Raw genomic sequence first — 27559 nt, forward strand, 5'->3', positions numbered from 1 at the left:
CTAAAACGTAACCTTAAACACACACTAAAACACAAGAGCAAAAACCATCATCAAGAGGAAAAAAGATGCAGTCACATTGGTTAAAATGATAAAATAAACTGGCACAATATATAAAAGCATACAAAAAAGGCTATTTCCTTCTAAGATAGCGTAATTCAAGGCGAGCTCATGCACCGGCAATCGGCCTTGGAAGCGAGAACGCATTCAAAGCCTCGAAATACTCGAAATACAAAAAAGAAATATCATAAAGGTGGAGAGAACACAACTCTAGAAAGCCACTGAGCCCACCAACGCACTGATGAAGAGACAGAACAGAAGGGATAGTTTACAGTGAAATGAAAACTCGTGAAGAAGTCCTCAAGTCGTAATGATAGACCCTAATTAGGATTTATTTGTACATAAAATAGAATAAAAAGACGCTAGCAGGTGAAACGAATCGCACGCTCTTCGTCTCTAGTAGTTCTTGCAGAATACTTTGCCTTTATTTGCTTTTCTTCCAGCATGTAGCGATGGCTCAAGATATTTAGGGGCAGGACCATTGATACATTCGTCACCAACTGACCCTCGCACGTGACAAATTCGTAAGTTACGGAAACATGCACAAGCACGCGTAAATAACTCTATAATCCCGACGTAACACAAATATTTGTAAACATATACGGTTCCAAGTTGTTCAAGACATCGATTGTTGATATAGTGCTAACGAGGTCATAGGTGTTAAGTGTCCACCACGAAGACATCGAAGCTGATCTCGCTCGCTCTGGTAAAGCCATTCGATTCGAGGTGTGACCAACTGCGGAAGAATTCTTGCTGCCATCCCTCAGCAAGCAGCTCTCGAACGTCTACCTCTTCCAAGAAACAAACACGCTTATTTTTTTCTTTATTCCAGATTTTAAAGCCCTCGATATGTGACGCCAAACGAGGCGTATCGAGGGTACCTTCAAATCTAAAACGGAGGCCTAAGAATTCGTCACACGCCCCCACAGCTACTCTGAGGTAAACGTCTTTCCAGTGCCACTTGTTCACTGTCAGGACCGTTTTAAACTCTGGAGTCTGGGTGTAAAGGCCGCGAGCATTTTTAACTTTCAAGGAGTAAAGAACGCACCTATTCTCTTCATGACTTCTCTCAAAAGAGTAGACATGTAAGACTTCGTCGGTATCGCTGCTGCAAGAATGAGGAACGTCTTCCCACCAAGCAACAGGCCACTTCACATGCTGCACAGCTGTCTGGTACCCGTCTTCGAGGTAAGCGAGTGATTGGCTGGCCAACACTTCCAGTCTTCGCAGGATGTGCCTCTTCTCCAAGCTCCACTCCAAAGGTACTTCGCCCTCTGGGCGCTCTTCTTCGTTAGATCCGACACTCAGGTGAGGGGTGAGGTCTTCGGGCTGCGACTGTACCTGTTCCCTCACTGCCACTGAATTTCCTTCGGAAGGGTATGCGAGCCCGTAATTCAAATTACCATTCGTAGTTCTGAGTGTTTCCACGATTTCCGCCAAGAGGGCAGTGTGGTTTGCCATGTCCTCCGAGAGTCGGTTAACCTGGCTCTCCATTGCAGGCAGCTGGTTCTGGTACGGTTCCCTAAGTATTTGAATTTGAATTTATTTTTCCAGAACGACTGGAAGGATCTCCAGGCAAAAAGCTGCTTTCGCAGCTTGACTGGGCCCGGAAAACCGTTATATACAGTGGCTTAGACATTTAAGGTGATTGAAATAAACATAAACAAGATACAACAAAAGGAGAACAAAAGTACACACTATTTGAATACAAACAATAAAATACACTTACAATGAACTATACAGATATTAAAGCAGAGTACGCACATCAAGTTTTATAAAATGATCAAAAATTTTAAAACAGTGCATCTAGAGAATAAGAAATATATAATGAGTGCAAAAACACAAAAACAAAAAAACATCACATATCAACATAATACCGTCGCAATTTTTTGAATCTGAAATCTGTGGTATGTTTATATTTGTTAAGTACGTGCGGAAGATTGTGTTGCAGTGTTTGTAGTTTATAATTAGTCCTAAAAGGAGGAACAAACCAAGTATCCTTGCTGCAGGTATTAGCTGAAGTATGTTGAGGAAGTAGCGATAGCGCTTGCTGCCGCCCACGCTAATTCGAGAATCATCATTACGGACTCCCGAAAAGCATGTGATCCTTACTTGGCGGGGGAGATCTCCCCCTTAGTTGCTTGCATTCTAAGACGGACTGCCACTGATCCAACACCGAAAAGAATCATTTGGGCTCCTGGCCATCAGGGCTTACGAGGTAATAAGGCCGCTGACGCGGCTGCCCGAGCGCTTACTCACCGGGCTCCTCGTCCCAGCTCTTCTGGCTCGGAGACTAACCAGCCACGGCTGCGATTCAGGGAAATAATAACGCATTATACCGACAACCACCGCCTTTTCCCGGCCCCTGCAAAGGGGCTGAGTAAGACGGAGGAGCGAACTTTAAGGCGCCTGCAGACAGGTACTATACTCTGTCCTGCAATCTTAAAGCATTACGATCCTAACATGGATGGGCGATGCCCGCACTGTGGGGAGACCTGTGATATCTTCCACATGGTGTGGGCATGTACTCAAAATCCCCACCTCCCCCCTTCCCCTACCCCTTCCAGAGAGGCATGGGAGACTGCCCTCCTCAACTGCTCGTCGTTTGAGTCCCAAAGGGCTCTAGTGAAACGGGCGAGAGACGGGGCATTGTCATGCGGTGTCCCGGACTAGGGACGCCGACCACGTAGCGGGGCCACTCTGTGGCTCCCAAACTCTATTTCAGAAATTAAAAGTTTTCACCACCACCCTGAGGTATGCTTAGTTTTTAAGGACGCTGTTTCTGTAATAAAGGCCTTGTAAGATCTATCAGAAAAATAAAACAAACGTAACATCCGGAAGTCGTACATGTGGTCAATGTGGATGATGTGATATAATGGAAAGAGAATGTTTGTTGGGGATAAGTAGTGTACATTTGCGATGTGACGAAGGGCTTTCTTTTGGAGGCGCAGAATCATCGCGATATTTGCTTTCGTAGAGGTTGCCCATATTAAACTGCAATAATTGATTTTAATTATTAATATTAATTAATATATATATATATATATATATATATATATATATATATATATATATATATATATATATATATATATATATATATATTGTAACGGCCTTTATTGACAGTTGTTAAGGCCGGTTAGAGCGGGCAAGGACAGGTCCGGTCCCAGAACAGTTCACGCTCTCGTATCGCGCCGCGCGTAGGCTCTGCTGCTTCAGCTGCCGATCGTCGTCTTCTGGACTCGCGCCTCGCGTCGGTTCCGCTGCTCGTCTGCTGATCATCTTCCTCTTTACATTTGGCCCCGGGGGAAAAAGAGCCATCCTGGCGACTTAGGGGGTCAAGACGACGCAAGGGTCGTAGTGCGGCTTCAAACGCGAAACGTGGACGGTCTCACGCCCACGTCGTCGGAGATCGCGTGATGGCGTCACGGGCTCAACGATGTAAGTGACGGGAGAAGTGCGCTCAAGGACGCGGTAGGGCCCATGGTAGTTTGGCAGCAACTTGCTAGAGAGACCTGGTGCAGCAGAAGGCACACGGAGCCAAACAAGGGATTGCGGTTGAAAAGTGTCTGTGCCATGGGAGTGGTCGAAGCGGAATTTCTGGCGCCCTTGGTCGTCGGACGTGAATGACCGGGCTAGCTGGCGGCACTCTTCAGCGTGTCTGGAGGCTTCAGATACGGTTGTGGATTCCGACGAATCAGGATGATAAGGAAGAATAGTGTCGAGCGGCGAGGATGGTTCACGACCGTACAGAAGAAAGAATGGTGAGAAACCAGTGGTGCTCTGCGTAGCGGTGTTGTAGGCATATGTGACGAAGCGGAGGACGACGTCCCAGTTAGAATGGTCTGCCGCCACGTACATTGACAGCATGTCACCTAATGTTCGATTGAAACGTTCTGTCAAGCCGTTCGTCTGCGGATGATAGGCAGTAGTGGTGCGGCGAGTAATGTTGCATTGCTGCAGAAGAGATGAAACTACGTCTGACAGAAACACCCGCCCCCGGTCGCTCAAGAGTTCACGCGGGGCTCCGTGCCGAAGTATGAAATGGTGCAAGAGGAAGGCTGCAACATCCCGCGCCGTAGCAGCTGGGAGGGCAGCTGTTTCGGCGTACCGTGTCAGGTGGTCTACAGCGACGATGACCCAGTGGTTTCCTGCTGCAGTGTAGGGAAGTGGTCCATACAGGTCAATGCCAACTCGATCAAATGGCCTGGATGGGCAAGGCAAAGGCTGCATAGGGCCGGTCGAATGGTGATGACCGAGCTTGCGGCGCTGGCAATCGGGGCAGGAACGGACGAATTTTCGTACGTAGTTATACCGCACCTCCACCAAGATGTAACGGCCTTTATTGACAGTTGTTAAGGCCGGTTAGAGCGGGCAAGGACAGGTCCGGTCCCAGAACAGTTCACGCTCTCGTATCGCGCCGCGCGTAGGCTCTGCTGCTTCAGCTGCCATATATATATATATATATATATATATATATATATATATATATATATATATATATATATACGAGGGGGTACCCAAAAGAAACCGGACTTATTTTTGTTTGAACTTATTTCTTTACATTTTAAGCACAGTCCTTCAGTCTCCTTCAAAGTATTCCCCACTTGCAATGATACGCTTGTCGAATCTTTCATTCCATTTTTCAAAACATTGTTTAAATTCATCTTTTGTGATGCTTGACAGTGCCTTCGTCGTTTTTTTCTTCACCTCAGCAACATCAGCGAAACGCTTTCCATTCACCTATTTTTTAATTCTAGGAAACAAAGAAAGTAGCACGGGGCAAGGTCGGGAGAGTATGAGGGTTGAGGAATAGGGGTCATGCCATTTTTGGTCCAAAATTGTCGTAGAGACAGGGCTGTGTGAGCAGGGGCATTGCCATGATGGAAAAGCCACTCACCCGACCGCCACAAATCTGGCCGCTTCCACCGCACACTCTTGCCCAATCTTTTCAAAACATCCAAGTAGAAAGCCTGTCTAACTGTCTGACCCTGCGGAACAAATTCTCAATGGACGACTCCTCTCACGTCGAAAAAACAAATCGGCATTGTTTTGAGGTTTGGTTTCACCTGATGAGCTTTCTTGAAGCGAGGTGAATTTGAAGTTTTTCATTAGCATGATTGTTGCTTTGATTCAGGATTCGATTCAGGAACACTTCAGTTGTCCCCATAGCGTCGTCCTTGTACGTCTTTCTTAATATTTCAAGAGTTTCCATTCAACTTTTTCCGAGCAAAAATCAGAATTTCCCCGGCGCGCGCTGTTCACGAAAATCAGCCATTGCAAAAACGACGTTCACACAACACAGTCGTCACTCTAAAACTCTGCCTAAACTAGTCTGACCTCCTTCAACGACGGCACTCGGCTTACTGACTCTGGAATGTTCGTTCTATGCGCCCCTAGTGGCAAAACGCGGTACCATAGAAGCTTTGCCGACCAAAAAATTTAGTCTGGTTTCTTTTTGGTACCCCCTCGTATATATATTATGTTAATATAATATATTAAAATTAATAATAATAATTAATATTAATAATTAATTCATTCCTCCAGGGTAGCGATGACGTCATTTGTTCGAAAGACGCGGTCGCCTCTTGAGTGCGGATTGTCAGCTGTGGAAACAGCGCGGGCGGCGTCACTGCGTCCGTTCACGTAGTGCGTCGCTAAGGCCCCGTGCGGAACACTGTTGCCACAGCGGGGGCACTCGACTGCATGGAAGGTGCATTCGTCCTCGTAATGTTTAAGGACGCCTTGCAGGGAACCCACGTACTGGCAGCCATGGACGTCGTTCCAGCAATAAACCTGGTAAACAAAAGATAAAGGCAAAGTGAAACAAATGCTTCCCTAAGCACTACCGCAAAAAAAAAGTGGTTACTAGATCAGAATACTAAAAACGTAAGAAAAAACTGGTAGGGGTCTAACGTAGTTAAACCGAGTTGACATGCGAAAACGTGAGTTCATTCCTCAATTGGAGGACACAATAAAGCTCCGTCTGTAAAAAAGAAATAAATTTATTTTTCTGATTTTATTTATATTTTGTAACGTTTGCAATAATCTAGTGCTTGAAGTGCAGAGAGGAGAAGCGTTTTGGGTTTTGTATTTAGCCTTGTAATTTGCAGATTGATTTTTACTGACTGTGCTGAGAGCGATGGAGCGTTGTTACATGTTGAATGAGGGTTATAAAAAATCTCTCCCTCTCCCGTAACCGAGAGTAGAGTAAGCATGAGATGTTTACGGGCATAACACATTGGTTGTAGATGGCACTAGTCAAAATCTTGAAATGGGTCTAGTGTTCAACACACCACACCACACCACACTCTTGTTGCGTCGAAACGACCGCCTCTAATAGAGCGGGCTTAGGTAGGCAGCCGCGAACCGTGGCGGCCTTGTCGCTTTCGGGAGCGGCCGCATAATCATGGCGCTGTCGGCAGGGGCGAGCAGTCTTCCGCTGTGGCGTATCACTCGCAAAGCGATCGCTTTCCGCAAGACGCTTCCTACATCTCCTTTCATCAGGCTCTATTGCTCGGCTTAAGCAGCTGTGACGGTGGCGGCATTGAAATGCAGGACGGTGCAGAAGCGTACGCGGACACGACGAGACGGAAGCCTGCAAGAATGTACATGCAGCGCGTTCGAATACTCCGCGCGCGTGTATACATGTGCCTGCCAAAGGAGGAAATGTCATGAGCGGGAGGCCCAGCGGCCGGTCTTTTACATGCGTGAGTGTGGGACCGCGGGGCCATCCTTGGGGACGGCGCGGAAGCAGTTTTTCCGCCCAAAGCACAAGACGACCATTTCCATTAATAAAAACAGCTCAGTTCTTTTTTTTTTTGTCCACCGCGCACGGCGAGGACTGCTGCCGGCTGCCTAGCTTTAGCATAAGCTCTGAAGACAGGGCTACATTGGCATTTCTCCAGTACTGTACGCGCGTCCTGCGATGTAAGCAATCGTCGGTTCGAGGTTACTGTAGCCAGAACTACGCTCGACGGCGATTTGCATGTGCTAAGGATTGCGAAATCGTTCTTCGCAATCGCCAAAATAGCACGCACGAACCCTACGGACTCGCTATCGGCCCCTTCACTAAAGGAACCGGCAGTCCGCCGTCGACTGATATTTAAAAATCTGGCAAAAGTTCATCGCTGATAATTGTTAAAGTGTGAAGATCTGAAATGCGGCCGCTCGTTTCGCTTTTTTTTCTGTGCGGATAAGGTAGTCACAAGAGCAGTTTTTCCGGCGGTCGTCTCACCAGGCGTGAAGCCTTCGCTCGGCCCCACAATCCCGAGCGATGGCGGCAAGCAGCGAGAGGCACCTTCGGGCGGTGTTTTGCCCGTGTCGCTTGCCTCGCCACTTGGTTTTATACGCAAGCACCTGATGAAAGCACTTTTAACCTTGTACGTAACCTTGGCTAGCATATGGTCGAGGTTTCTGATTAAGTTTTAAAATATTTAAATTTACAGAATGTCATGCCAACTAGTCCCTTGTGGCACGCTCTTGGTTCCCATTACGCACACTTTTTACAACGATACGGGGTAGTTGGTCGTGCTGACGTCGTCGTTGGTCTAGTGTGACAGACCGGTGCGTCAGAGACAGCATCTGCATACCGACCAGCTCACCGACGGTGGATCCAACGCTACAAGATTACTTTTTCAGTTTGCAAACTCCGAAGCCGCGGATGTCGCCCTTGCCTGCACCGCCGAGCGGGGGCGCTCTCGTCGCTGTTTGACTGACTTCTCGATAGAGTAGCCGCGCTGACCACATCAGCGAAGAATACAGCGAAGCATTTTTGTGCCAGGCGTTTCTTTGCTGGGTTGAACTGTGCTGCAAGTTGATCGCTGCTCCTGTGTGTCCTTGCCAGATTTATATCAGTCCTTTTCGAGCGACGTTGCTCGTGCGGCGTTGGCTCCGGCTGCAACTCAACACAGAAGCGCAACAGCGCCGGTGCACCCGAGCTACGCGTCCGTGAGTCGGTGCGGCCGAGCTGTCGACCTGTCTGCTCCCAAACCAAGCCAAGAGAAGCGTTCTATGTAATGTGCGACTGACCATCGCCAAGGCTGCAAACATTTTCTGTAAAGTTCTGGAAGAGCTAGAGAAGTGCACGCTTGCTCTCCTGGGTTGTGCTGAGCACGTGTCGGCATTCTCTTGTCAGATACTGAATTTTGTTATTGCTACAAGAATGCACTTTTTCGCTTGCACGTCTCTTGTCTCTTGTAAAAGCACGCCTCTTGTAACTGTTTGGCCCATTAAAAGTGGCTCCCATTAAGATGTATATGTTTTTTTCCTATATGAACGGAATAAACTACTTTCAATCTGACCTGTGCTATTACCGTCATTTTTCGCGTTTTATGACCTTAATAACGTCGAATTTTCACGGTGGTAGTCCTGCGTCTCCCTTTAAAAAGCCCGTATGCATCGTTGACTGTCTTGCTTCAAACCGATGGTACATGGCCTTAGGTTTCGATATTTTCGGCAACATGCGACTGATTTACCGTGTCGTGGCTCGCCGTAAGCAAAGAGTCATTTAGTTTGTAGGGAAGTAAATGAAACAAAAAACTATACCCGACCAAGAACCAGATGTCTCATCGAAATAGCTAATGATTCAGACATCCCGATCGTACCTCTGCCACCCAGGACCGTTCGCACAGCCTTAATTCCACTGTAGTTACACATTCAGAATACTATTTGCGCCCTATCTTGGAAATATCTTCGTGGAACAGGAATTACCGGCGTAAAGATGCGTGAAACACGGCGCGCTCGTCTCATAGCGATAGTTCGTGTGACGAGAGACCGGCGGGAGCAGGCCAACAGCGTCGAAAGCGCCACCTCACGAAAGGGAGCCGAATGGGGCCACGTTTGGCCGCCGAACTGCAGCGGAGTTTGCAAACTGGCCAAGTAATCTAGTAACATTGGATGGATCGGCGTCGCGTCGGTCTGGTGTGACCCGATCCTAATATCCCGACAGAAATCTACGTTACTTTTGTCAGTTTTGCGGCACAAGTCACTCATGTTAGGACCGACTACGCAGCAACGGCTGCAGACGACACTGCTGTGTGTACGCCCTTGTGACGTCACGCGAGCATTGAATATGGCGGTCACTGCCGGTGGGAGGATATTCCCGGTATGAGTTTCGATCGCTTTTTGGTTGCTACAAAAAGTGCGTCCAGGCCACTCAAATTTTGAAAATTGAAAACTTTCCAGCTTGTACCTAGAGCTTACTGTTGCGCACTAATCAGTAGCGCCACATGGGGCTAGAAGCAGATTGCAGTCAGTTGAATCACACGCTCTTTTATTATTTCCTGACGTATAAAGCTTAAGTCCGAAGAACAACCATGTCATGGCCCCTTTAGGAGTTAGTAAATGGCAATGATGAAAGAAAAGTTTAACGCTAGTTAAGGAACACGATCCAACCTTCCAATTTGAACGCAGAGCTTAACGTTACGCACCAATGAGTAATGCCGCATGTGGCTAGAAACAGATTACAGTCAAGTCCGGTATACAGCACGTTGGCTGTACACCTGTAAATGCAAGTTTGCGTTTTTGGGGGTGACAGAACGTGCGCACTATGCAGCATTCTATCCTTGCAATATTCCCCGCGACAGCACAAAAAGCCCAACTGTTTTATCTAGTGCAGGCAATCAAATAAACTTTTTTCTTCAGCCAGAATTGATGCCTACGGTCTATACACCGGGTGCGAACTGTAGACAGAAAATTACACTAAGTTAATGAACCGATGCACAGATGGAGTGCACTAGATGTCACGCGTGGAACGATGCTGAAGCACGCTGAGCTGCAGAAATGAACATTGAAGCCTGCGGCGATAAGCGAACCAGGTAAGCGCGCTGCCTTTCACTGTGGTCCTATTCGTCTGTATGCCGGCCTCAACGTCGGTGCACAGCCATCCACTTGTATGAATACTGCTGGAACCCAAAGATAGCGCATTTATCTGCATGTAACCGACTTGCTATAAAAAAAAAAGTGAGCCGACGCTGAGGCAGTAGCCGAATATCGAGCGCTAACACACGTGACGGCCGTAGCCGGATCGAATCCCTAGTAAGGTTATGCTGCATGAAACGTGAAACCGTATGCCACCACCCTGAACACTCTGCGGCAAACGGTTAAGCCGCAGTGTTCATATGAAGATTCGTAAAGACGTGGAATTGGGGGCACGTAGGTTTGCGATTCGAAGCCCTGCCGCGAGCTAGGCTCTAACTTCAATAGTAACGCTATGCTGCACAAAACGCCCAATCGTATGACGGCATCCGGAACATTCTGCGGCAAACAGTTGGGCCACAAATTTTGCACGAATATCAGGACATAGTGGCCCGACTCTGACGCCTGCCAGAGAGAGAGATATATACTGGATCGACATTATTAACTTCCCAGTTGGGGTGCTCGGGCATTAACCTGCCGCCTGTTGTGTGGAGGGACGGCTTTCCCTTGTAGCAGACGCCGGGACCCAAAAAGGCCCAGACGCCCACGGCCGGACCCAAGCAGGCCCCGGGGCCCAAGCCCGAACCCAAGAAGGCCCAGTCCGGGCCGCCAAAATTTGTGAAGTCCGGGAACCCGACGAGGCCACCGGTCCTGAAAGCCGAGGATTTCCCACCACTGGTACCGCGCCAAAATCAGGTGAGCAGTTGGAGTGGGTTAGTCTCTGGGCCCACCCCCCCTCCCTCCCCCACCGAATCCGCCCTACAGCGGCAGGTAGAGGAGCTCAGGCGCCAAAATCAAATTCTCGCCCGTAAAATTCAAGAATTAGAAGCTAAGCAGGCCGGGCAGTCCGAGCCCATGCAGAACGCTGAGCCCGAGGATAGTGATGACGGATCCTCAGTATCATCTTGCCTAACTAGCGTCTCGCGGCAAACCGCGGACACGGTGGTCGATTCGGCCCCCGCGGACGCCGGCCGCTTCGAGGCCCTGGAGCGTAAAGCCGAGCAGTTGGAGGAGCGGGTGGCAGCGCTCCCGAACCAAATTATGATTGCGGTCCGCGAGTCCTTTCAGGACATGTTCAGTTCCGCATTTACTACAATGCTTCCCGACATTGCGGCCCAGGTGACTGACTCTGTCCTTAAGGCGGTGCAGCCCTGGGTCAGCTCCCAAATAAAAAATTATCTCTCCTGCGACTCCCCGCAGCTAAAACGTAAAATAGCTCCTCGACAGGCAGCGGCAGAAAGCGGTTCCGGCCCGATAGCTGCGGCGTTGATGCAACCCCTACCTGGGGCTGCGCCGGCCTCCGAACCGAGTGGCTACCCAGCACTGTAAAATAAAAACATCAATATGGCTGGCAAACCTTCTCAGAAAGCTAAAAAATTAGACCAATTCGAAATCATTCAATGGAACTGCAGGGGTTTCAGAGCCTGCAAAAAACGGTCACATCTCCAGCTCTACCTGCAGTCCCTTGGTGACATGCCGGCGCTTCTTGCTTTGCAAGAGCCCGGCAATGATGCTAAATTCTCTGGGTATAGCTCGTTTCAGGGGGGCCCCTCGACCTGCATCCTGGTGCATAAAGCATACACCGCGATTCAGGTCGATCTTGATCTGGAGACTGAGCAAGAATACACCATGGTGAGGGTTCTGCCTCTCAGGCGCCGCGACCCGTCAATACATGTGCTTAATGTGTATTGCCCCCCGCATAAGCCGCGTGTTAATTTCAGCGAAATTTTCTATCGTGCTCTCAAGTCGGCTGACAATGAACCCCTGGTGATCATTGGGGATTTCAACGCACCCAGTCTACATTGGGGCTATCACTTCGAGAAATCCAGGGGACGCAAGCTGGCGGAGCTCATCTCCACCCTTCGTCTTACGTTGCTCACGGATCCGTCTTGCCCCACACGTGTGGGCAACTCGGTCACCCGTGACACGTGTCCTGACTTATCTCTGGTTAGGAACACTACAAACGCCACATGGGAGAACCTGGGGGATACCCTGGGCAGCGACCATTGCCTTCTCCGCATCACGCTTTTGGCGAAGGCAGCCCGTAAAAAATGGGGCCAGGCGAAAATAACCAATTGGCACCAATTTCGAATTAAGGACGTCCCTCCGGTACTATTGTCTGACGGCTATGTGGAGTGGGCAACACAGGTCACCAACATACAGAAACAACACACGCAAACACTTCACACCACCGACGAGATCCCCGCAGTGGACAATCACCTCCTGCATCTGTGGGAGGCGCGCCGGAGCTTAACAAAACGATGGAAGAAACACAAGACGAATCGCAAGCTTAGAGCTCGTATTGCACAACTTACGGAGCAGGCTGCGGCATATGCCGCCCAGCTCACAGACACCAATTGGATAGAACGCTGCAACTCGGCAGCGCGTCAGATGAGCTCGAAGGGGACTTGGCGTCTCTTGCGCAGCCTCACCGACCCTTCTCAAACGAAAGGGGAGACGCAAAAACAGCTCCGGCGGGCTCTGCACGGGTACCAAGGTACGACGGCGCAACTTGCGGACACTTTGTGCGACAGGTATCTCTGCCGCACAAACGACCCGGTTGGGCCCGAGTACACGTACTCCGGCAAGCCAAATCAGGATTTAGACGCCCCTTTTGAGTTGCATGACCTTAAGGCGGCCCTGGCTAAAATGCGCCGAGGTGGGGCACCGGGTCGGGATCGCATAACAGTGAAACTGTTGGCGAACCTCTCCGACTGTGCATATCTCCATTTGCTACAATACATAAATCAGATCTGGGATGGGTGTCCGCTCCCACTCGAATGGAAAACATCCCTTGTAACGTTCATCCCCAAAGCAGGTAAAGCCGTGACTACGGACAACTTGAGACCCATCTCATTAACCTCGTGTGTGGGAAAGCTCATGGAGACGATGGTTCGGGATCGCCTCTCTCCATACATGGAGGGTAAGGGCCTCTTTGCAGACACTATGTTCGGGTTCCGCCCGCACATGTTTGCACAGGATGTCCTACTCCAACTACACAGGGACATAATACGACCCACAGCCATGCAACAAAACGACAAGGCCATTCTCGCCCTCGATCTTAAGGGGGCGTTTGACATTGTTAAACATGCCACCATACTCTCTAACTTGAACACCACTAACTGCGGGGCGAAGGTCTTCGCCTATGTCAGAGACTTCCTCTCTGCTCGTCAGGCACTCCTCCGGATCGAGGACGAGGAGTACGGCCCGTACTCTATGGGTACACGAGGTACACCACAGGGGGCGGTGTTATCACCGCTCCTTTCAACATCGCCATGATGCACCTGCCCGGCCGACTGGCTCAGGTAGATGGCATAAAACACGCACTCTACGCAGACGACATTACAATCTGGACCACCGAGGGGAGCCTTGGGGAGATAGAGGACCGCCTTCAGCAGGCCGCCACCATAGTCGAAGCATATGCTGCCGACTGTGGTCTCCAATGTGCTCCCGCCAAATCAGAGCTTCTACACGTCAGGACAAACCACAAGGACAACACATCTCTACACATATCTCTGTCAGGCGGTCCCATCAGAGAAGTGGCGGAGCTCCGGATCCTGGGTCTGTTCATCAATAACAAACTTAGGCCGGACTCTACTATAGCGAAACTCAAGAGCATAGGTGAACAGGTAGGGCGCATGATCCGCCGTGTTTCCAACAAGCGGGGTGGTCTGCGGGGCAAGGACGCGCTACGGCTCGCCTATGCTTTCGTGACCAGCCGGATCCTCTACGCCGTGCCGTACCTACGCACCACCAAACAACAAGACGAGCGCATTGACGCCATCATCAGGAAGGCAACAAAGCGAGCACTGGACCTTCCGGTGGCTACCTCCAACGCCAAACTGAAGGCGTTGGGAGTGGTAAACTCCTATCAGGAGTTGCGGGAGGCCCACCTCGTGAACCAATATACGCGGCTATCGCAGACGGTGCCTGGGCGCCGCCTGCTAAACCGCTTACACATCCAACACACATGCATACCAGAGGGGACGGAGAACATCCCGGTGCTGTGGCGCCACATGCTCTTGGTCGCTCCGCTCCCGCGTAACATGGACATGGCTTCACATGAAGGCAGACGACAAGCACGGGTTCGCACGCTTGAGAGGCAATATGGGTATGTCGTGTCCGGTCGCTGTGTTGAATGCAGCGAAAGACGCACACGGTACTTTAAGACTTCGTTTATTTAAAGCCGATGAGGGTGCGACCAGCGTCGACCGAGGCAGGAGCCGAACTGGCCGCCCGAAGAAAGGAGGGAGTGGAGAAGCGTCCACGGCAGGGAGTGGCTTCCCAGAACAGGAGGAGGGTGCGGGGGCGCACCGTGGGGGGGCATCCGGCGACAGCGTGCGACGAGGGGCAAGCGGTCGTTAGGAGGGGATGCGAGTGGTCGTTAGGAGGAGGATTGAGTGGTCGTTAGGAGGAGGATGCGAACTGTCGTTAGGAGGGGAATGCGAGTGGTCGTTAGGAGGGGGCGCACACACACAAAAGCAATAAGGGGACACAACACTTCCTTCCCCCTTAGAAAGTTGCCTGGTATCGTGCAGGGGGTCGGCGCTCACGCGTGGAGGCGCGCTGGCTTTGTGCGCTCGGGGGAGAAACACTTGTAGGCTGGCTGTTGTTCGCTGTGTCTCCTGGGTCTGTCCTGGGCGAAGTCTCTTCTTCCGGGAAAAGGTGCCAGGCTATGTGGGAAGATGGTGCACGTGTTCTCTCCGCTGGCGGACAGCTCTCAGACGGCGTCGTAAATCTACGCAGCTGGTTGAGATGTCGGCGTGCTACTGTGCCATGTATGTTGACGAGCCAAGAGCGCAGGCCTATGCGTCTGACAATTGTAGCTTCCTCCCAGCGTGGCTTTTTCAGAAACTGTCGGGCGAGGACGCGCTGCCCCTCATTAAGCGTGCCGCAGCGCGGAATTGCTTTTTCTTCCCGGAACGTCTCTGCCTTTGGCTCGGGGAGGATGGCTGTGAGCTGGGTTCGCATTTCACGCTCGAACAGCGGCAGTCAGCGGCAAACCTTTGTCCCGGTCTAAACGTTTGCTTCGCTTTTGGCAGGTGAGCTCTGCAAGCCAGGGGACAGTATCAGCCGGAAAGCGGCTCGTATCTTCAACGGCTATCACCTTCGCAACTGCTTCGGGTGACTGATCTGCGCATGCGGCTCAAGAAAGCTGTTGTTTCGACATCGCAAGCCATCCTTGCCTTCATTCGCTCTGGACCTGCCAAAGATGTCCCCCTGGCGCCGATCACCGACTATTTAAAGACCGTCAACTTCGTGGACCGTTGCAGTCAGCGGCAAACCTTTGTCCCGGTCTAAACGTTTGCTTCGCTTTTGGCAGGTGAGCTCTGCAAGCCAGGGGACAGTATCAGCCGGAAAGCGGCTCGTATCTTCAACGGCTATCACCTTCGCAACTGCTTCTGGTGACTGATCTGCGCATGCGGCTCAAGAAAGCTGTTGTTTCGACATCGCAAGCCATCCTTGCCTTCATTCGCTCTGGACCTGCCAAAGATGTCCCCCTGGCGCCGATCACCGACTATTTAAAGACCGTCAACTTCGTGGACCGTTGCAGTCAGCGGCAAACCTTTGTCCCGGTCTAAACGTTTGCTTCGCTTTTGGCAGGTGAGCTCTGCAAGCCAGGGGACAGTATCAGCCGGAAAGCGGCTCGTATCTTCAACGGCTATCACCTTCGCAACTGCTTCGGGTGACTGATCTGCGCATGCGGCTCAAGAAAGCTGTTGTTTCGACATCGCAAGCCATCCTTGCCTTCATTCGCTCTGGACCTGCCAAAGATGTCCCCCTGGCGCCGATCACCGACTATTTAAACACCGTCAACTTCGTGGACCGTTGCAGTCAGCGGCAAACCTTTGTCCCGGTCTAAACGTTTGCTTCGCTTTTGGCAGGTGAGTGTTGGTTACACCTGTTGTAATTCATCACTTTTCGTGTTTTGCCGCTGACTGCACCATGTCTTCTTTGTGTACTTCTTGCTCAAAAGCCATACCGAAAGATGGGAAATTTATGACTTGCTGTGCCTGTGAGGGCGAATTTCACTTGGGGAAAAACTGCTCGTCAGTTACTGATAACGCCTACAAGAAGATGAGTACGGTAACACGTGAAACATGGAAGTGTCCTTCATGCAAGGATGATTCGGTGGCGCAACCTGACGTAGCATCCAACCCCGATGGTGGTTCGTTCTCGCAGCAACTGTCTGCTCTGAATGTGAAGCTGGATACTTTGACTACCACTGTATCAGCACTGATGGGGAAAATGGAAGAACTGTTGTTGGTCAAGGAAGCTAGTGAAAAGGTTGCTTCAGCAGTCGAGGACATACAGTCAGCTATTGACTTCCTTTCGTCACGGTATGACTCTGTGCTTGCTGGAGTGACCACTAATCAGGCTGAGCTTGCAGATCTTCGGTCACAAGTTCAATCACTGTCCTCAACAGTAGTTTCCCAGAAAGAAGTGATTGACAGGATGAGTGGAGAGATAAATGATCTCGAACAATACAGCAGACGATGTAACTTCGAGATTCACGGCCTTCCGGTCAAATCTGATGAAAACTTGCACACTTTCTTAAGTACCTTAGCAGGCAAACTAAACATTACCGATTTTCAACCAGCAGATATCTCAGCAGTCCATCGGCTACCGTCCAGAGGCGACTATATCCCACCGATCCTAGTACAGACTCAGTCGGTTTCTGTTAAGCAGAAATGGCTCGGAGCTCGGAAGGGCCTTCCTGATTTGGTGCAAGACGACCAGTCTCCTCGGCTGTTTTTAACGATAACCTGTCTCGGGTTAATCGCGAGCTGTTCCGACTAGCAAGGTCTCGGGGCAAACAAAAGGGTTTTGAGTTCGTCTGGACCAAAAATGGGAAGGTCCTTGCAAAGCGGTCCGAAGGCGCACCTCTCATTCGCATCAACAAGTTTTCGGATCTTGAGAAACTAACATAACCATGTCTGATACAGGTTTCGTGAAGTGTTCCGATTTTTCTGAAGTCCGGAAGTTCTTTCAGTATCAAACAGGCAATTCATTTCAGTTTACTCATGTTAATATTCGCAGTATACGGAAACACTGGGACCATTTTTGTGCGTTAATTCACCCTTTTCACTTAAGTTTTGACGTCATTGCTCTCACGGAAGTGAACGCTTCGTCAGACGTGTTACTACAGTTCTCGCTGCCAGACTACCAGTTATATTCTTACACTCGTTTACAAAGAATGGGAGGAGGAATCGCAGTTTTTGTTAAGGATTCTTGGTCCGTTTCTGAAATTAGTGTTCCTTTCACTCAAGCAGAAGTAGTTGCGCTCCGCCTAAGTACACCTTGGTTGTCGCTGGTTCTTCTCACAATTTACCGCCCTCCGTGTTGTAACGGTCGAATCTTTTTAGCTGAGCTAGATTTTGCATTATCATCGTTCTCCCGCGAAGAACACGTGTGCATTATCGGAGATATGAATATCGATATTTTACGCCCCACTGTGTCAACGGTCGCAGATTATCTGGACACTTTATCAAAGTGGGGGCTAGCGACTACAATCCACAGCCCTACACGTGAGGAATACTTAGCTGGGCAGCTGGTCGCGTCTTGCATCGACCACATCAACGTGCGTTCTCAAAACCTGTCGGTGCGGTCTGCTGTGGTTGAGGTCAAGCTTGCAGACCACTATTTCATTTGTTGCTCGTTAACAGATAGTTCCAGCCATCCTGCATCTATGCACAGCCAGCAAAAGGTCTCAGTACTTGATTATAAGCGTCTTGACGAAAGAATAGCAAAGCATGATTGGGATTCTTTTATACACAGTGTGTCCCCTGCGGACCTATATGATCGGTTCGTCGATGTTTTTCGTTCACACAAAGCAGAATCTTCCCGCATGGTGAATGTTAAACAACGAAATTTAGACAATAAGTGGATGTCTCCCGCAATATTGGCAGCCATTAAAGAGAAGGATCTGCTCTGGGCTCGATCAAGACGTGCCCCAAACTGTTCTCAGCTACGACTGCAGTTTAAACATGAACGAAACCGTGTCAACGCCATGATCCGTCTGGCCAAGCGCAACCACTTTAGGTCTCAGTTTAATGACGCACGTTTTAACAGCAAGAAAACATGGTCATTGGTGAATAGTCTGAAAGGAGGGAGCGCTTCTATCTACAATGATACATATTTCATCTCGCATTTTCATAAAGATGGACAGAGCATTGCGAATGACTTCAACAATTTTTTTTCTCTGGTCTCTGGTGCATCTCGAACCCCTCCTACCGACTGTCCTATGCCTCTCAGTGTGATGGAATCTGCTTTCCTTCCTGATATTACTGAAAGTGATTTAAAGTGTATACTTTTCAGTCTTAAACGTAGCAAATCTCCTGGTCATGACGGCCTCACGATTTCTGAATTGTGCAGAAATTTTGAAGTAATTAAAGGTGTTCTACTAGTTATCCTTAACACTAACATTTCTACTGGTATAATACCTGCTTCAATGAAAACTGCTAAAGTTATACCTTTGTACAAGGGTGGCTCCAGAAACATTATGAGTAATTACCGACCTATCTCTATTCTACCATGCATTGGCCAAATTTTTGAGAAGCATCTATTACTCACCATGACGAATTTTTTGAATACGCACAGTGTTCTATCACCTTGTCAGTACGGCTTTATAGCAGGAAAAGGAACAACGGTTCTTCTTGAAGAATTCTCTGACGTGCTAAATTCAGCTTTTGATAAGAATCAAGTCGCATGTTCTCTTTTTCTGGACGTTAGCAAGGCTTTTGATAGCATCTGCCACGTTCTTTTGCTTGATAAACTTTCTGCGCTGGGATTTCGAGGTTCGTTTTTGGAACTGCTTACTAACTTTTTACAAGATAGGCGCCAATATGTGTCGATTTCAAGATTCCATAGCGATTTCACGGCAATTGCCTCTGGAGTCCCGCAAGGTTCTATATTAAGTCCTTTATTATTCAATCTATACGTTAACGACCTTGCTAACAGTGTGCCATCTTTGCTGTTTCAGTATGCTGATGACACTGTTATTGTTGCATGTGCAAAGAAATACACTGATGCTGTTACAGCATTACAGATAGCTGCTATTAAAGCCATGGACTGGTTTAAGTTTAATCTTATTAATGTTAATACTTCTAAAACAAAACTGATCTGTTTTCATAACCCATTAAAACAAGTTGAATTAACTGACCTTGTTTATTTGCATACTTCCTCTTGTCTTAATTGCAACTGTGTACCAGTTGAATATGCGCATTCGGTCAAATATCTTGGCCTGACCTTCGACAGTGATCTCTCTTGGAAATCGCACCTTTCTTTTGTTTGCCAAAGGCTTCGTGCTGTATCGTGTGTCCTGTATAACATTAGATATTTTATGCCTTTTTCTGTCCGTAAATGTGTTGTACATGCTCTAGCCTATAGTGTACTTAGGTACGGAATTACTGTTTATGGTCACTGCACGGTTCGCTGGCAACATAGGGTGAATTCGCTTTTGCGTTTGCTTCTAAAGAATATTGCTTACGACCTGTCCATTGGTAATGACATTGATATTTTTAGAAGACTAAAGCTTCCAAGTTTTAACTCTTTATTAACAGAAACTATTGTGCTAAAACACTTCTGGTACAGTCAGTTCACCTTTCCATATGTCCCTGCTCGGGATTTAAGACCAAAATACCGCTACTGCATTCCTCGCTCCTCAACCCGGTACGGTAAGCGCACACGTCATTACTATGTACCTGCCTGTTTCAATAGCTTGCCTCCTACTGTACTCCGCATGAAAACTAAATACACCCTGAAAAAAACTTTGCGGTATGTCTCCGTGTTGCTTCCTGCCCCGTAGTTATTTCAGCTATTTACTGTATTAATTTCAAATCACTGTAATCTATCTTGATGTTGTAATAGTTATATATTTGTTTCATTCTGTCTGGTGACCATTTTCTTTTTTTGCAAAGTTCATTGCAACGTCTCTATTTTCCTTTGTTTTGCCAATGTTAGCTGTCTGCCAGGCGCTGCCACTCAAGCCCTTTGAGGCTTTGGTAGGCCTGATTTATGTTGTCTGGCAATTGACGTGAATAAAAGTTCTATCTATCTATCTATCTATCTATCTATCTATCTATCTATCTATCTATCTATCTATCTATCTATCTATCTATCTATCTGTCTGTCTGTCTGTCTGTCTGTCTGTCTGTCTGTCTGTCTGTCTGTCTGTCTGTCTGTCTGTCTGTCTGTCTGTCTGTCTGTCTGTCTGTCTGTCTGTCTGTCTGTCTGTCTGTCTGTCTGTCTGTCTGTCTGTCTGTCTGTCTGTCTGTCTGTCTGTCTGTCTGTCTGTCTGTCTGTCTGTCTGTCTGTCTGTCTGTCTGTCTGTCTGTCTGTCTGTCTGTCTGTCTGTCTGTCTGTCTGTCTGTCTGTCTGTCTGTCTGTCTGTCTGTCTGTCTGTCTGTCTGTCTGTCTGTCTGTCTGTCTGTCTGTCTGTCTGTCTGTCTGTCTGTCTGTCTGTCTGTCTGTCTGTCTGTCTGTCTGTCTGTCTGTCTGTCTGTCTGTCTGTCTGTCTGTCTGTCTGTCTGTCTGTCTGTCTGTCTGTCTGTCTGTCTGTCTGTCTGTCTGTCTGTCTGTCTGTCTGTCTGTCTGTCTGTCTGTCTGTCTGTCTGTCTGTCTGTCTGTCTGTCTGTCTGTCTGTCTGTCTGTCTGTCTGTCTGTCTGTCTGTCTGTCTGTCTGTCTGTCTGTCTGTCTGTCTGTCTGTCTGTCTGTCTGTCTGTCTGTCTGTCTGTCTGTCTGTCTGTCTGTCTGTCTGTCTGTCTGTCTGTCTGTCTGTCTGTCTGTCTGTCTGTCTGTCTGTCTGTCTGTCTGTCTGTCTGTCTGTCTGTCTGTCTGTCTGTCTGTCTGTCTGTCTGTCTGTCTGTCTGTCTGTCTGTCTGTCTGTCTGTCTGTCTGTCTGTCTGTCTGTCTGTCTGTCTGTCTGTCTGTCTGTCTGTCTGTCTGTCTGTCTGTCTGTCTGTCTGTCTGTCTGTCTGTCTGTCTGTCTGTCTGTCTGTCTGTCTGTCTGTCTGTCTGTCTGTCTGTCTGTCTGTCTGTCTGTCTGTCTGTCTGTCTGTCTGTCTGTCTGTCTGTCTGTCTGTCTGTCTGTCTGTCTGTCTGTCTGTCTGTCTGTCTGTCTGTCTGTCTGTCTGTCTGTCTGTCTGTCTGTCTGTCTGTCTGTCTGTCTGTCTGTCTGTCTGTCTGTCTGTCTGTCTGTCTGTCTGTCTGTCTGTCTGTCTGTCTGTCTGTCTGTCTGTCTGTCTGTCTGTCTGTCTGTCTGTCTGTCTGTCTGTCTGTCTGTCTGTCTGTCTGTCTGTCTGTCTGTCTGTCTGTCTGTCTGTCTGTCTGTCTGTCTGTCTGTCTGTCTGTCTGTCTGTCTGTCTGTCTGTCTGTCTGTCTGTCTGTCTGTCTGTCTGTCTGTCTGTCTGTCTGTCTGTCTGTCTGTCTGTCTGTCTGTCTGTCTGTCTGTCTGTCTGTCTGTCTGTCTGTCTGTCTGTCTGTCTGTCTGTCTGTCTGTCTGTCTGTCTGTCTGTCTGTCTGTCTGTCTGTCTGTCTGTCTATCTATCTGTCTATCTATCTGTCTGTCTATCTATCTGTCTATCTATCTATCTATCTATCTATCTATCTATCTATCTATCTATCTATCTATCTATCTATCTATCTATCTATCTATCTATCTATCTATCTATCTATCTATCTATCTATCTATCTATCTATCTATCTATCTATCTATCTATCTATCTATCTATCTATCTATCTATCTATCTATCTATCTATCTATCTATCTATCTATCTATCTATCTATCTATCTATCTATCTATCTATCTATCTATCTATCTATCTATCTATCTATCTATCTATCTATCTATCTATCTATCTATCTATCTATCTATCTATCTATCTATCTATCTATCTATCTATCTATCTATCTATCTATCTATCTATCTATCTATCTATCTATCTATCTATCTATCTATCTATCTATCTATCTATCTATCTATCTATCTATCTATCTATCTATCTATCTATCTATCTATCTATCTATCTATCTATCTATCTATCTATCTATCTATCTATCTATCTATCTATCTATCTATCTATCTATCTATCTATCTATCTATCTATCTATCTATCTATCTATCTATCTATCTATCTATCTATCTATCTATCTATCTATCTATCTATCTATCTATCTATCTATCTATCTATCTATCTATCTATCTATCTATCTATCTATCTATCTATCTATCTATCTATCTATCTATCTATCTATCTATCCATCTATCTATCCATCTATCTATCCATCTATCTATCCATCTATCTATCCATCTATCTATCCATCTATCTATCCATCTATCTATCCATCTATCTATCCATCTATCTATCCATCTATCTATCCATCTATCTATCCATCTATCTATCCATCTATCTATCCATCTATCTATCCATCTATCTATCCATCTATCTATCCATCTATCTATCCATCTATCTATCCATCTATCTATCCATCTATCTATCCATCTATCTATCCATCTATCTATCTATCTATCTATCTATCTATCTATCTATCTATCTATCTATCTATCTATCTATCTATCTATCTATCTATCTATCTATCTATCTATCTATCTATCTATCTATCTATCTATCTATCTATCTATCTATCTATCTATCTATCTATCTATCTATCTATCTATCTATCTATCTATCTATCTATCTATCTATCTATCTATCTATCTATCTATCTATCTATCTATCTATCTATCTATCTATCTATCTATCTATCTATCTATCTATCTATCTATCTATCTATCTATCTATCTATCTATCTATCTATCTATCTATCTATCTATCTATCTATCTATCTATCTATCTATCTATCTATCTATCTATCTATCTATCTATCTATCTATCTATCTATCTATCTATCTATCTATCTATCTATCTATCTATCTATCTATCTATCTATCTATCTATCTATCTATCTATCTATCTATCTATCTATCTATCTATCTATCTATCTATCTATCTATCTATCTATCTATCTATCTATCTATCTATCTATCTATCTATCTATCTATCTATCTATCTATCTATCTATCTATCTAACATCATTTTCGAGGGGGTCTCGCCTGTTGTGCTCTGAACCGTCGTGTGCTGCTTGAAGAGAAAGCGCGCAAGGCGGCGCTGCAGCGAGCCTGTCTGATCTCTTTCAAGGGCGCGTTTTAGCTCGGCTACGTAGCGCTCGGCTTGTCCGTTTGTCGCTGGGTGGTAGGGGGCCGATGTAACTGATGAGATCCCGTTGTCGCGATAAAACTTGAGGATCTCCGCAGACACAAAGGGTGTTCCGTTGTCCGACACTACCTTGCGCGGCAGGCCGAACGTTGCAAATAGTGATCGGAGGTTGTCAATGACTGCTGCCGAAGTCGTCTGTCCCATTTGCCTTATCTCAAGCCACTTTGTGTAGGCATCTACGACCACAAGGAAAGTGCAGCCCTCAATTGGTCCTGCAAAATCAATGTGCAGTGTGTGCCATGGTGTGTCTGGCTTTTCCCATTCTGGGACAGGAGCTTTCGGCGGGGCGCTCCGGCTGCTCTGGCAAGGCTTGCATTCTCGCACCACTGTTTCGATGTCGTTGTCAATGCCAGGCCACCACATGTAGCTTCTGGCACACTTTTTCATTGCAACGATGCCCCGATGTCCGGCGTGGATGAGAGACATAGCTTGTGCGCGTAGTTCTCTCGGCATCACAACTCGGGACCCAAATATGATGCAGCCGCGATGGGTGCTCAACTCTGTAGCTCGCCTGCGGTAAGCGTCGAAGTTGTCCCCTTTGAGTTTATGCACGTTGCCTTGTTGAACAGCTGTGTAAACTAGCCGGAGAGCTGCGCACTTCTGCGTAGATGCTGCAACTGTGCCTGCTGTAAGCGGAGGTTCTGGCAGTGCTTCGAACATCAGAATGTCTCCTGGTGGAAATGGTTCGTCAACAGTTGCGTCTAGTGGCAGACGGCTTAGCGCATCGGCGTTTTGATGTTTACTCCCATTGCGGTAGACCAGAGCGTAGTCGTACGCTGAGAGTTTGATGGAATGCTGCGTCGGCTCGATGACACCTTGCTGCTCCAGTTTGTCCAACTCTTTTTCAACTGAATCTCGGAGAGCAAACGGCACCGGCCTGGCCTTCAGAAATTTGGGTTGCGCGTTGTCCAACAACTCCAGTGTGACCGGGGGCCCTTCGTTTCCTGGAATCTCTTCCGAGAATACTCTTTCGTATTTCTCTTGCAGTTGCTCAACCATGTTCTGGCTCGGCGTCTGGTGTATGCCGCATATCATCACGCCTAGTGGAGAAAACCAGTTTCTCCCTAGAAGGCTTGATCCTGTGCCCTTCACAACAAGCAGAGGTAGCGTATGGGTCTGGCCGTTGTAGTTAACCTGCACGTTGGCAGAGCCCAATAGTGGCAGATTCTGTCCTGACCACGTTCGCAGGTGCGTGTCGTCTTGTTGCAGGGCGGGTGCGTCAGATGGCCATGAAGTTCGGAACGTGTCCTCACTGATCAGAGTACAGGCTGCGCCGGAGTCCACCTCGAACTTAATCAGCTGGTGATGTACGCTTACTTCTGTAAAAATCTTCGGTCGCGTGCCGAGATTCATGGTGTTCAGGTCGTACAACACAGATGGTGTTGCTGATGTTGTTCCATGGAGATCAGATAGCGGCGTATTCTCTGAGGCGTTGACGCTGTGATTAGGCTGGGAAGGTGACTTTATCTTGGCAAGTCTCCGTTTCGTAATGCATGCTCTTTCGATATGCCCTCGCTTGTGGCAAAAATTACACGTGGCTGACTGGAATCGACATCCCTGGGGGTTGTGTTGGTCGTCACACCGCCAGCAGCGTTGTGCCTTTTTGACCGATTTTACAACAACAGAAGGCTTGCGCACCTGGTTGCTTGTCTGGTGTACCGGCTCGGTGTTCCGGCGAATCCCTCTCTGCTGGTGACCGGCGCTCTCCGCTCGAACGGCGATGTCGTAAGCTTTGCTGAATGTGAGGTCCTTCTCAGCGAACAGGCGCTGCTGCAGTGACTCGTCACTCAGTCCGCACACAAATCTGTCGCGTAACATCACGTCCAAGGGAAGCATGGTGGTGTTAGCAGAAGAAGCTGCGTCTCCCTCCTGCCCGGTAGCTGTTGTCGACAGCGTTCCAAAATTGCAGTCGGCAGCGAGCTTCTTGAGCGCGGCTACGTAGGCGCTCACAGTTTCTCCTCCCAGTTGATCTCGTCGTTGGAAGCGAGCCCGGCTGTAGACCTCGGATGGCCTTGGGTCGTAGTGCTTTTGCAGCGCTTTTACGATGTCGTCGTAAGACACTGCCGCTGGTGTGCTTGGCTGAATAAGGGCGCAGACAGTATCGTAGGTCTGCTCCCCGCACAGCGTCAGCAGGTTGGCCCTCTTCAAGGCTGGGTCTGTGATGTTGTTAGCTTCAAAGTAGAACTGAAGGCGTCCAACCCACGATGACCACGATGAGCCGTTGAACTCTGGTATCTTATTGGGAAACCCTCGCGTAGCCATGGCTTGTCAATAGCGTTGCGTAGCGCGGGTCGAATCCACTTTCTCGTCGCCACTGTCGTGTCCGGTCGCTGTGTTGAATGCAGCGAAAGACGCACACGGTACTTTAAGACTTCGTTTATTTAAAGCCGATGAGGGTGCGACCAGCGTCGACCGAGGCAGGAGCCGAACTGGCCGCCCGAAGAAAGGAGGGAGTGGAGAAGCGTCCACGGCAGGGAGTGGCTTCCCAGAACAGGAGGAGGGTGCGGGGGCGCACCGTGGGGGGGCATCCGGCGACAGCGTGCGACGAGGGGCAAGCGGTCGTTAGGAGGGGATGCGAGTGGTCGTTAGGAGGAGGATTGAGTGGTCGTTAGGAGGAGGATGCGAAATGTCGTTAGGAGGGGAATGCGAGTGGTCGTTAGGAGGGGGCGCACACACACAAAAGCAATAAGGGGACACAACAGGGTATAAAGAGGGCGTCTATTACGTGGACATCACAGGGCCGTCGCCCGCAGGATTCTTCACGGCTGCCGTAGTCCACCGGGGAATGAATGTCGATGGGCTATCTTTTCGGGCCCCAAATTCAACACGAGTGGAGGAAGTCGCAATAGCTCTCGCTGCCGCCGATCCAAAATCGAAAACGGTTATTACAGACTCTCGCCGGGCCTGTGAACATTATCTTGCAGGCGAAATATCACCTCTGGCCTCGCAAATTCTAAGACGCGCTCTCGCCGATCCAATTCGCACAAAAGTGATCTGGGCTCCTGGCCACCAGGGTCTACGAGGCAATGAGGCCGCTGATGCGGCCGCCCGAGCGCTCACACACCGGGCTCCTCATCCTAGCTCTCATGGCTCAGAAGCTCATAAACCGCTTCTGCGGTTCCGCGAAATCCTAATTTATTATTGCGACAGCCACCGTCTCTACCCGGCACCTGCCAAGGGGCTGAGTAAGGCGGAGGAGCGAACTCTGCGGCGCCTGCAGACAGGAACCCTTCTCTGTCCTGCAATAGCAAAACACTTCGATCCGAACACAGATGGGCGCTGCCCGCACTGTGGAGAGATCTGCGATATCTTTCACATGGTGTGGGCATGTACTCAGAATCCTCACCTTCCCCCCTCCCCCACCCCCACCTGAGAGGCATGGGAGACTGCCCTCCTCAACTGCTCCACACTGGAGTCCCAAAGGGCTCTGGTCAAGCGGGCGCGAGACGGGGCCTCGTCATGCGGTGTCCCGGACTAAGGATACCGACCATGCAGCAGGGTTATTTATATTTTTTTAACCCTCAAGCTCTCTTGATTAAAGTTTTTCACCACCACCACTTTCCCTTGTTTGCTCCAGGGTCCAAATAAACTGCTCTTCGATTTGTTACTATTTTATTCCATGACGTAACCACCTCGGTGACCGTGGTAACCAGTGGGTTATGATTTCCGTTTTAATGCCTAACGCTGAGACCCGAAACGAGAGAAGTAGAGCTTAACGCTCTAATACAATGTCGTTGTTATGGAGGTCGCCATTGAGGCCACCATCTTGGACTCCATCCGTGGAATCAGCATCACGTGGAGGCTCGGGACATGTCCAATAGAGCTAAAGCTCTAAAATTTATAAGATAATGCTCCTTAGGTATCTTGAGTTACGGCTTCAAGCTCCGTGCATAAAATGGTAGAATAGTAATAGGCGTGCGGGCGCCAACAATTTTCCGCTTCAAGACAGCTTTGGAAAATGAATAGTTAAATCATAAGTTAACTGCTAATCCGGCCTTGCGCACTTACTTGAAGACTCCCGATTTTCTTCTCCGGGAAAGGAATCTTCGTGCACTCTTCATCGTCGAAGGCTTCCCGGTCCAGAGGACAAAGACCTCCGGCGTCACCTTGGCAGATGCCGGTCTTGCAGGGCAAGCACAGCGCAAGCGTGCAAGGCAGCAGCAGTGTGCTCCTGGAAATCACCCCGCAGAGGGAACACCCGTAGCGATGAATGGTGTCCTCTGCAAACCTGGTCTGCCTCCATTTGACGCCGGCAACGCCTCCAGCGCTCAGCCGCAGCAGCCTTCGATTTGCTGGCTCGGGCAT

At 48.6% G+C, this 27559-nt stretch overlaps 1 protein-coding gene across 1 annotated transcript; it reads right to left on the bottom strand.

Moving 5' to 3' along the window:
- Window positions 1-27559, bottom strand: LOC149336933 (uncharacterized). The gene is made up of 4 exons (XM_089554281.1): window positions 27263-27559; window positions 5643-5853; window positions 1213-1424; window positions 1-24 (listed from the first exon to the last, which is right to left on the bottom strand). The coding sequence occupies exons 1-4, from the start codon at window positions 27557-27559 to the stop codon at window positions 1-3; spliced, it is 744 nt and encodes a 247-aa protein (XP_089410407.1).

Source organism: Amblyomma mixtum, chromosome 7 (assembly GCF_055824585.1).
Source record: "Amblyomma mixtum isolate Tamu chromosome 7, ASM5582458v1, whole genome shotgun sequence".
In the NCBI taxonomy this organism is placed as follows: Eukaryota; Metazoa; Arthropoda; class Arachnida; order Ixodida; family Ixodidae; genus Amblyomma; species Amblyomma mixtum.